Source organism: Nansenia antarctica (genome assembly GCF_963989245.1).
Source record: "Nansenia antarctica genome assembly, chromosome: 10".
Taxonomy (NCBI): Eukaryota; Metazoa; Chordata; class Actinopteri; order Argentiniformes; family Microstomatidae; genus Nansenia; species Nansenia antarctica.
The window spans coordinates 18,913,312-18,924,938 of record NC_137680.1 but is presented as its reverse complement, the minus strand read 5'-3'; the positions used below and the strand labels follow the sequence as shown (position 1 = coordinate 18,924,938).

General features: G+C 50.8%; 1 protein-coding gene across 1 annotated transcript in view; it reads right to left on the bottom strand.

Moving 5' to 3' along the window:
* cdkal1 (CDK5 regulatory subunit associated protein 1-like 1) overlaps window positions 1–11,627 on the bottom strand; it is a 341,623-nt gene that overhangs the window by 268,491 nt on the left and 61,505 nt on the right. The window contains exon 4 of the mRNA XM_080540862.1: window positions 1,406–1,490. Coding sequence (XP_080396988.1) covers window positions 1,406–1,490 — 85 coding nt within the window. The remainder of the gene's footprint in view (window positions 1–1,405; window positions 1,491–11,627) is intronic.

Below are 11,627 nucleotides of genomic sequence, written 5' to 3'. Positions count from 1 at the left end.
CCTAAATCCTTTCCCGGAGTCCATCTTTCCCTTTCCCAGGATTTATCTCTCCCTCTCTCATCAGCACTCACAAATAAACTCTCATATCCACCCAAACACATACATCATCCGGTATGTGCGACGCACGCACGCACACACGCACGCACGCGATCCCTGCCTCCGTCTCCTAGGCATCCCGGCTCGGAGGAAGATTAATGGGAGTGCTCTGGAACTGGCGGAGTTTCGACCAGGCGCCTCGGGCTGCGTCCTCTCACTTCAATTAGTCTGGTAATTAGCAGCTCCGAGTGTTGCTAGCCATGCGCTACCCGAACAAAAGAGGTACGGACCCCCGAAATTACACAGCTGAAACATTACATTAGCCCCTCGTCTGTGTGTCGCCTGCCTCGAAACAGTCCTCGGCCTGGTCACAGACACGGAACCGGGTCCGACTAATACCTGGCGTAGCACCGTAGGCCGCAGGATCTCATTCTAGTAGCGTCGCTACTAAGTGTGACCGGGTCGTTAAACGTCTGCGTGTACGAGAGTCTTGTCTCTGTTTGGTGACCACAGCTTCCGTCCCTCAGCACTACCTAGTTTATGCTTCTTATCACAGGCATGTTGGTACTAGAGTCCAAAAACGGCATGGTCACAAGCCAAAAACAAACACTTAACAGATTGACGGGCCGTATAAGGATATTCCCTAATATCTAGATGAGGCTAAAGGTAAACATGTGGGAAAAGCCTAAAGAATCGTCCCGTCATTACCCCGAGGACACCGGACCACAAACGTTTCTCTGTGGCCGCCGTACTCGTGTGTGATGTCATCGGGCCGGCGTGGGTCACCGGTGCGTGTTTTAATTAGCGGGCCCCGTGCAGACGCCACAGAGCCAGGGGAGAGATCAAAACAAACAGGCCTGTATCGGAGGGGGAGAGCAAATGTCAACGCAGAGGCCAACGCCAGCCAGCGTTCTCCTGCACAAAGGAGGCTATCAGTCGGTACTGAACCCCGTTTGGTGAATGTCATTCCTCAGAAGGCGAAGGGAAAACTTGACATTTCCAAACGGCACCCGTGTGTGTGTGTGTCTGTGTGTGTGTGTGTGTGTGTGTGTGTGTGTCACAGATGAAGGCTCCTGGAGTCTCATCCACAAGGTACAAGCGTGACTCACACTCTCTGTGTGTGCGTGGGTGACACCGTGGGTGCGTCGTGGTCGAAAAAATAATTTTTCCAAAGCAGCAAGAAAAGATTGCGATAGATGCATGGCTTTGATATTTTTCATGAGCTCGTATTTGGTCGCATCGGGTGTTTTTACTGCCACCGGTGTCTTTTTTTCGCCCTGTGTGTTTCTGGTGGAAGGTTCTGGGTTGCGTGTAAGCCCTTGCCTCCAGCGTTGTGCGTGTGGAAGCGAGGGAGGCGGAGGACCCTTACTTGATGGAGTTTCTGAAGTGATCCTCGGCCGGGTTCTTCACCGTGCAGCTGTTTAGGAGCCACAGATCAGCCTCGGTCGGATCCTCTGGAGAGAGAGAGAGAGAGAGAGAGAGAGAGAGAGAGAGAGAGAGAGAGAGAGAGAGAGAGAGAGAGGGAGAGGGAGAGAGAGAGAGGGAGAGGGAGAGAGAGAGAGAGGGTGAGAGAGAGGTAGAGAGGGCGAGAGAGAGGGAGAGAGAGAGAGACAGAAGTTATGCATTACAAAAATCAGAGCTCACACCGGGAGCCCTCAACTCCCGTCTAGGCACCCATAAATATTACATTCCTTCGCTTACTGCAAATTAATGGCGTGTTGTCCGCCCACCTTCCCTGACAGAACCCACCCCCCCCTGAGTGAGCTGGGCCACGGTGCCAGGCTCAGCTGGACCTCCGGGGGATTGCAGCAGCAGCCCCTGCCTCGCCATACCAGGGGAGATGGAACACTGGAATATATATACACACACACACACACACGCTTCTGGGGCAGGATGAGGAGTGTAAAACACACCCTGCATCCTCCTGGATCTCCTTCCGCGACACTGAACTAGATATTTCTACTTTACTATCCATTACCCCCAGCCTCGGTGAAGCTGAGAGAATCCACAGGCCCCGGGAGGGACTCTGGAGAGACTCTCACGCACACCCGGCGTGGGTCACAGCAGGCCCGGGAGAGACCACGGACCTACGACACCCCTGCCTCGCACCTCGGCCCAACACCTTCCAGAGAGAGGGGCCGTCGAGGAAAATGTGTCGTAGATATATCCGTGGTGTTATTGAGGGCTAGGACGAAATGACAGTCTAGGCTACTGTAAGCCTTGTTCAGCAGAGTCAATTTCTACACAGTAAGAAGATAAAAAAGCAAAAGCAAACAAAAAAACACTCAGAAAGTCAGACCTGGAGTCAAATCTTCTAATCTAAAAGCTTCGCGACATCCACTGGTGTGCCAAAATGTTGCGTTCCCCCCCCCCCCAACCAGCACAGGCAACCATCATTGATTCTAATCACTTAACATACCCTGTTATCTTGAGGAGAGCTTCCCCCCCCCCCCCCCGCCAAAAAAGAGGGGACTCACTCATCGAACACGAAATGAGTTTCCACAACTTCCCCTCCGATCCGAAAACAGTTAACTGGAATAAACAGATGTGGAGTTCGCGGAGCTCTCGAGGCCGTCACCTTAGATGACTCAGGATTATTTCCATCCTTTTAGCAGATTGTTTACTGTGGGAGCAAACCGCATGTGTCCTCCTCCAGCAGTAAAACACATACTGATGAACAGCGTGCATCGGGAAGGAGACAAAAACACGCAACGTTCAAGCCAGCTTGAGGGGGGAAATTGGAGGGAAATTAACTCGAGTCATTAAACTAACCTAGGCAGGAAGAAAAACCTTGCTGAAATCCTTGTAAAAGTGGGAAGTATGAAAATAAGTTCTGGTGTTAAAGAAAAGGACTAAAGACGATATGAATCACTTCTTATTGAAGGGAAGTCAAAAAATAAATAAAAGTTTCAAGTCTCAGTTTTGTTTCTCTTGGTGGGTGCTGCTTGGCCAGTTTGGGCTCCCGGTACTTCGTTTCACTGGGTTTAAGCCCTTTTCCGTTACTGGAAAACGGAGCCCTCAGAAATGTTGTTATAAGTTCAAGAGTTCCCGGCTGATGAGCGGTGGACACACAGGGCTGTTCTCTGGTGGTTGGTTACTGGGAAACAGAGAGACGGTTTCACCAAACCCCCGGTCTGGTACCGCCAGACGGCTCAACTTCCACTTAACCACCTGATATAGCCTCCCCTCCCCTGCCCTCCCCTCCCCTCATTAGGCCTATCCCTAGTCAACCTTTTAACCACCTCCTGTCCACAGACCGGGACACACACACATTGACGTGGAATAATCGATCGTCTAACGGTCCAACATCAGAGTTCCCTTCCGGCTATTTCACCAGTAAATAACAGATAGTACTACATTCTGGTTGACAGTAGAGTATTGGGTCGTTGAAAGAGCGACATCCTCGACATTAAAGAGGTTCAGTTCTGAGAGCCGTTTTCCCTCCAGGTTCCGTGTGTGTCACTCTATCCCAGGGAGAAGTCTGTCCCTGTCCCCGTCCTTGGGACGTGGGATGAAAGCGGTCCGTTGTGGCGCTGTGGCGAGGGCACGGGCCGCCCAGACAAGGCTTGGCAGAGTCACCCCCCCCCCCCGCCCAGTCATGCCAGCTGCACTCCAAGCAACTCGCTTGGCATTAACGCAACCTGAGCCCCACTAAACAACCGGGCCCATGGGATGTGTGTGCCTTGAACACACACACACGCGCGTGCGCGCACGCACACACACACACACTCGCATTGCACACAGACAAACACACACAGGTCCCTGATCCAGCACCTCGAAGGTCTCGGCAGAGGTTAATGCACTCTATCTAGGCTTCAAACACGCACACACACACACACACACACACACACACACGCACACACGCACACACGCACACACGCACACACGCACCCCGCCAGTGAAAGCCCCTAGACTGGGAGTCGCCTCAGCTGTTGCCTGACTCTTCCCTCCCTACGGGGCTTCCTCCCCTGCAAAAACAACAAAAACAACCCCTCCATCACTCCGGCCCCAGTCAATAAGGACCACTCTGCACCTTTATCACAGACAGCTATGCACCAAGCGCGCCCTGGGATGGGAGGGGGGGGGGGGGGGGGGGGGGGTGCTTTACAGGCAGAGACTCATCTGTCACCGAGGCAGCTCCAAGTGATAAGACGCAGAAATGCACCTCATGCACAAAAAAACATTTTGTCTTTCATAAGAGCAGTAAATATCCATAAGCTGACAGAAGAGAACACAGGGTTTTTTTGGGTTTCCTGAAAACTCGACGACACTGTAGTGTTTACTCGGTTCAAAGGAGTTCTCTCCGCCGAAAGTCTATTTGGAAGCACTCCGCCTGTCGAGCCCATCATCATTTGACAGAAATCAAGGACACATGGAGATGACTTTCATCTGAGGAGATGAAACGGGAGGCGGCGTCATCTCAACCGCTGCGCTGAGGCGCGGCTACACCTGGGGGTTATCTACGGCTGACCTCTCTGAGGCCGCCCCGACACAACAACACACAGGAGGGCCTAAACCACCCAGATGGGTTAGATGTTTGTGTCTGATAATCCCCCCAAAAAGGCAATGGAGTCACATAAGGTGATTCGACCACTGTAAGTAAAATCAAGCTCTTTTGCACTAACTAGAATAGGTGACGGTAGTTCCTGGTTTAATCAGCGTGGGGTTGCCATCAGGGCAAGTTTTTAACGAAGCGGGTTTATTCCGTTCACTCTTGAGGGGAAGCTCAGCGGGAGATTCGGCGGTGGGTTCGATGTCCTGCCAGAGACCAAAAGGGCCTGGGAGAGAGGCTGAGAAGCGGACAGCCTTCCTAACTTGGGCTCAGCGACAACACCCCAGAGCTACAGATGCCTGGCACCGTGAAAACTACTTTATATTCCCCCTGAACAAAAAACACACACTTCCAGGCACTGTGTTTCGTTCAGACTGGTGCAAGTCTGAGTTGTTACAAGGCGAGGCTGTCAGTCATAATAATCCCACACGGATCAGATGTTCCCTCTCTCCTCAACCTAAGTCGCTAGCTAGCGAGTGAGTGAGTGACAGGGCGCCTTATTCCGAGGCGAGTAAGGAGGCCAGAGTGTGGGAAAAGACACGTTACGGGGTCACCCAAATAACACCCGCACTTTACTAGGGAATTTATATGTTTGTTTTCTTAAACATTTAAGACCCGACTTCAATTCTAATCCTCTGCAGAAAAATGCCCACTCAAACAACAGCTTTACTGCCTAGAGGCTTTAAAAGGAGACTTAAGAGGCTCATCAAAACAACAAAAAAGAAACAATCATTTTTACTAGGATAGAGGTTAGAAAAATATTTTATATCTTTTTTCATTCCCGAACATTTGGGGGTAAAGTGCGTTTGAGAGCGTGGAGCCCACCAAAAAAAAAGCACATTCGAGACGAGGCAAACCCCGTGCTTTCACAGTTTCACAGAGACCATTGGTGGCCCTGAAGCAGTTAACAAAAAGTGGAGTTCCCTTCAGGGCTCTGTGCGATGTGAACAGTCTTGCAGGGCCAAGAGTAAAGCTCTCCCTCTGCTGGAGTCGAGTGGCCACAGGAGCCCTGCTGGTCCTTCCACGGGGAAGGCTCTTCTGGCCGTGGCTGGATGTGTTTGTTTTGGTAAGCCCCCGTTTGTTTTAGGCAGGAAATAACCGTCCACAGAGGACGGGGGCTAGGAGCAGCCGTCTGACCTGAGGGGACGGCCATGAGAAATGAGGAGGTGTGGGAGCAGCCAAGAAGAGGAGGAGGAGGAGGCTGTGGATCTGGAGGAGGAGGAGGAGGAGGGGGGGGGGGGGGGGGGGTCGTGCCAGAGAGAGGGTGCACCACTGGCGGGGGTTAGAGGGAGCCAGGGCCAGGGCTTAAGGAGCTCCAGAGGGCCCTGGAAGAAAAAAAAACGGGAAAAAAACAGGACATGCACAGCAGATGTCTGCAGAGTGCCTCTCTTGGGCTGAGCGCATTCCATAGGCTCACCGTGATGCATGGCCAACAGCAAGGCCAAACATAAAGCACAGCCCCCCCCACCCCCACCCCCCCCTTCGGAAGATTAACGGCACTTATCCACAACCAGGCCAAACGGATACTTTAGGTCTTACTGCTCGCAGTAGAAAAGGTGTGTAAGAAGACATCAAGGATGATTTTATAGTGCTCCTCTCTCACCTTGCACACATGTTTTTTTTTTTAAAGTGCTGGACCCATTTAAAAAGAAAAAGTTTATCCATTTTCTTCCCTATAACAAGGCCAAGTAATGCCAAGTACATTTCAGTGACCGTGTTCCATACGACGCCCCTATAGCTGGTGTCGTACAGCAGTGTTTTTCAACTAGTGTGCCGTGAGAGATCATCAGATGTGCCGTGGGAAATTATTAAATTCCACTTACCGGTAATTGGTCTAGAAAAATGAAGGCACAAAAAAAAAAAAAAAATACAGCTCTCGTATGGTTGCGCAGGTGGCGGTAGCGCGATTAATAGCTTAATCTGACGTTGTTGATTTTTATATATTTAGAGAGAATTAGAGATGCGGGCAGACAAGTGACAATGCTAACAACAAAGATGGATACATATTTGAAGAGGGATCCTGCTGCACCGACTTCATTGTGCTTTGTGGTGGACAGCTATCAAACAGTGCCATGGTCCCTAGCAAGCTTAAACACAATCTGCAAACAAAACACCCGTCAAAACACCCGCTGTTGTTTTCCTATGCACTGCCTCGAGCAGCGTTCTCACCAAAAGCGAAGCGACGCAGAGCAAAGCGAATTTTATCCAAAACTCTGATTCCAAGTGAAGCAAATGTTCTAGTGAGAACACACCCTAAGAGACATTAATATTACTGGACTGCAAAGCCATTGTGAACACGATGCTTAGCTCTGATATCATTAAAGAAATTGCCAAAGTTCCCCTCTCGATTAAGACGATTGCCAGACGCATTGATCGATGACATGTCTGCAGACATCTAAAATGTTGTTTTGGAGAAGATACGTGGCAGTGGGCAGTTTGCTTTGCAACTTGAGTCTTGGCTCAACTCTTGGCCAATGCACGCTTTGTGGATGGAGACACAATCACAGACACATTTTTTTTTTGCAAGACATTGCATTAAAAAAAATAAACAGGGGAGGACTTCAGTGGGACAGCTGCGTAAGTGTCTGCACTGATGGAGCAAGCAGCTATGTTGCCGAGACTTTACCAGCGGAGATAGCTGTTGTTCGTATGGTAAACTTTGTAAAAACAAGACCTCTGAAAAGCCGCTTGCAAGTGACAAACTGTGCGCAAGGCTCGCATACATGGCCAACATACAGGGCCAGGCTTCGCACTGAGTGAGTATAACGACAAGTTCTTATAATGTTACGTATATAATAGGCTACTATGTATCATTTTGTAACATTTGGGATGGCGGTGTGCCGTGGGATTTTTTCAAGGTAAGAAATGTGCCGTGGCACAAAAAAGGTTGAAAAACACTGTCGTACAGAGAGTAGTGTCTTCACCGTGTCTGAGAGGAAGATCCAGAACTACCTTTCCACTGTGTGCAGACTTGCCTTTCCACTGTGTGTGTGTGTGTGTGTGTGTGTGTGTGTGTGTGTGTGTGTGTGTGTGTGTGTGTGTTTGTGTGTACACAAGTGTGTGTGTGTGTGTGTGTGTGTGTGTGTGTACGTGTGTGTCTACGGGGAGGGGGAAGGGGGTAGCTGCCTAAGGTAAAAAAATACAAATAAATAAGAGTGTGAGTGAGCAAGCAGAATGCCAGAGTCCAGAAACTGCTGCTCTTGAGAATTCCCAGGGAAAAACATTTGCATAAAATGTGCCTAGGGAGGACAGAGCAGCCAATGGGGTGAGGTGTTTACGGGCAGACGTTCCACTTTTATTTTTTTTGCGTTTAATCTGATTCACTGGGGAGGGGGGGGGGGGGGGGGGTTAGTTCCACTGGTAACTGTCAAAGAGCCCTCACTAAACACAGAGGCGGAGCTGGCGTCAGGCCTTCGTCCACAGCCACACAACCAGCCAGGGCCCAGGAGCTCCTGATAAACACTATCTGTCTCCATCAACATAGAGGTAACGGCGGCCATGGGGCTGGGAAGTAGAAGAAGAAGAAGGAGAAAAAAAAGCAAAAAAAAAAAAGCACAGAGCTTTCCATTCTCTGGCCAGTTTCTCCCCAGCACTTCACAGCAGGGAGAGAAAGTGCAGCCTAAGCAACAGTGGCCCAGATTGGTGACCTTTGGGGGTCACCCGTGTGCATTACTCGTAAATCACTTCATTTTCCATGAACAGGCAATGGTTTATAGCCCAGAACATAACGAATCGATAGCAGCAACAACCTGGACAAAGCTACTCAAGAGAGAGAGGGAGGAGGGGGGGAGAGAAACAGGAGTTTCACCTTAACGTTCCCCCCGTTTGCCGTCTTTTTTACGTAATGTGAAAACCTGGTCTTGGGGCCTGATACTCGACGGAATTACTTGTAGCCTTCTACTTTTGCGGAAAAGAAAAAGTGAAACCGCCTGAACCCGGGTCACACATGTATATTGGAGGTCGGAATGCCGCATACTGCTTTTTTTTCCTTTTTTTTTTCTGTTTGTTTATAAAAGCAGCCGGTTTAAATGGACCCAGAGCAGCATATTATCCATCCTACTCCATTAACATGAGCTGAAAGTCTGCTGGAGGCTCTCTCTCTGCTCAGCAGCGGCTAGGCTACGCTAGCTCATTACAACTGGGGATCTAGCAGCGGTAGGGCTAGCTCATTATTACTGAGTAGATTCCAGCGGAGTCCGTCCGCTCTCTCTCTCCCCCCCCCCCCTTCCGTCTCTCCAGTCGTTCCACAAGGACACCCCTTACCCAGACTCGCCATCAATTATTAACCGACCAAAACAAGTAAGTTTCCCCAAATGTCTTTCATTATTAACTTCATACATACCTATGCTGTCATAAATCATTTGTGGGGGAAATAAGGGGGTTGTGTGCCACACTCGAGCGACATCCCTCGGCCCGAGAAGCGGCGCGGGTGTTATGTGAACCGTCGGAGAGCGGGCGAGCGAGCAAGAGAGTGAGAGTGAGAGAGAGTGTGAGCGAGCGTGAGAGAGAAAAGGCCTGTGTTCAAATATGAAACGATTATAAAAAAGCATGAATGTTCGACAGCAGCACTAAACATGGAAGTGGTCCCTCACGCTGGCTTCCCTTTAACCCTTCAGAGACCACTGACGGGAGAGGGGGGGGGGGGGGACTGGCGTTCACACACACACACACCAGCGCAAGCTCGCACACTCAACAGTCTCATGGCGTGCTGTGGCTGGCAGAGAGCAACCAGGTTCTTTCCAGGGGAACTCCAGAGAGAGCAACAACACCACCACCACAGTCCAGTTTTACCAACAGCGGGAGTTGGCAGACCGGAGTCGGTCGGGGCACTCTGCTGCGTTGGGCTGGCCGGTGACCAGGCTGTGTGTGTGTGTGTGCCCGTGAGGCCCTCTACGCTCCTAACGACTGACCCTGGTTGAGGTGGAGCCAGACATGGTGGGGATGGATCCCTAAAGGGTTGCTTCACGGCCCCCCTCGGCCCCCCGGTTGCCCTGCCTCCAAACACCCGACGGCATATAGCCAGTCTCACACATGACCTCTTAAAGCTTTGTTGCTTCCATTTGATTGCGAGGGGAAACGGCTAAAACGACAGACCCGTGGGTGTGGAGTGACAGTGGGCGACAGGGTCGTAGCCGTGTGTTGAGACAGGGTTAGGGTCAGGGTTTTAATTTCTTGAACGGTGGCACAATAACCTCATATTTTCCGAAGAGAAAAAAAAAGAAGTACTTTTTCTTTCATAAACAGAATCCAGCTATGAATCAGGTCAGTGGTGCTTCCATCAAGGAACATCCATTGTGACAGACAGAAGCAGCGACCTGGATTGGGGGGGTGGGGGGGGGGCAGGGGGGGTGGAGAGGTTCTGTTTATGGAACACACAAATTAGTCATGGCCAAAACAGAACCACATAACAGCATGAGTAACATGCGCGCACACGCGTACACACGTATACACACGTGTACACACACACACAACCCACTTCCAGTAGTCTAACCGACGTGCAACGTGGCAAAAGATTGTTCATAATAATTGTGCCTGGTTCTGACTGGAGCCTGTGTGTGAGTGTGTGTGTGTGTGTGTGTGTGTGTGTGTGTGTGTGTGTGTGTGTGTGTGTGAGCAGACCTTGTATGCATGGATACCCACAGCACACACAGCACCCAGGCCCCTGGGACGCGGAGCCCGGGCCGAGCAGTGTTGTGGACGCGCGGGGGGGGGGCAGGCGGCACACATGGCCTCGGCGGCCCAGCCAGCTGAATCACCGCTAATTCAAAGGCGTTTGGCCCGAGGTAGAGTTGTGCTTCCCCATACCGTCTGGCTGCCCTGACCCTAAACATATCATATCAGCTGTCACTACGCACTTCTCCCTCTGGATATTTCAGGGGTTCGGAAAACAACACAAACACACACAGTCGCCGAGGCAGACGCAGACGCACACACACACACACACACACACACACACACACACACTCCCGACACAGCACACATACAGTTACCACACACCGAGAGAATGAAAGACTGGCAGCTTAAAGTACAAAAAAAAAAGAAAAAACAGCCAGGAATTCAGTGGAGGATTTCAGATTTTAATTGGACCTTCTCTCTCTCTCTCTCTCTCTCTCTACTGTTCCGTCGTATAGAGGGGGGGGGGAGGCGAATACACGGTTTGACAGGCTAGCTTTCAACACCAGACTATCTGAAGAAAGGTGGTGATGAACGCAAAAAAAAAGAAAGAAAAAAGAAAAGTGTCAGTAGACCTATTTTGCGCTACAATTAAGAACTGTATCGGGAGAGACTTTCTTCCTTGCCTATCAAACACTCTCGCTAAATATCAACATGAAATAACCATGAAGATCCTAACGGAGCGATTAGGGGCCAGCCGAGCTGCTGGCGGAGAGAGCTAATGGTGACGGGCGGTTTGAAGAGCTCGCTGTCACACGTTGGCGGAGTGTTGACGTTTAATAGACAGGCACATGACAGGGCTCTCAGAGGAGGGGTCCTTCTCCCCCCCCAGCCCCCCTCCCTGTGTCCAGCCGAGCCTCAGAGTTGACACAGCAGTCAGTCCCAACGGGGGGGGAAGGGGGGTCTGCACCCAGGCCAGGGAGAGAAGGAGAGAAGAGAGTAGGAGAGGGGGGGGAGGGGGGCAGATCAAGACCTGTGATTCACCCACCCACCCACCGCTCCGTCTCCACGTCGCACTCCCTCTCTCCATCCCCCCATCTTCCCTCGTCAGTGCTGATACCACAGCCACCCCAGTGAGCCCCTATGGACACGTCTGACCAGGGATTGGAGGAGAACAGCACCTAAGCTAAGCCCCGCTCACGGCCTCTAATGTTCAGCTACAGTACATACGCCTGTCAGGTCTATAGAACTCTCCTTTTACCATATTACCAGTACTACCATATTACCAGCATTGCCCTACATTTATAAATCACTTATATAGCACATTCCATGTCCAAGGAATAGCAACCATTCCTTCATATAAACCACTAAATGGCTTACTGCTTAGCCTTTTTGCGCTGTACTATTATCAAAGTGGCCCCCTCTG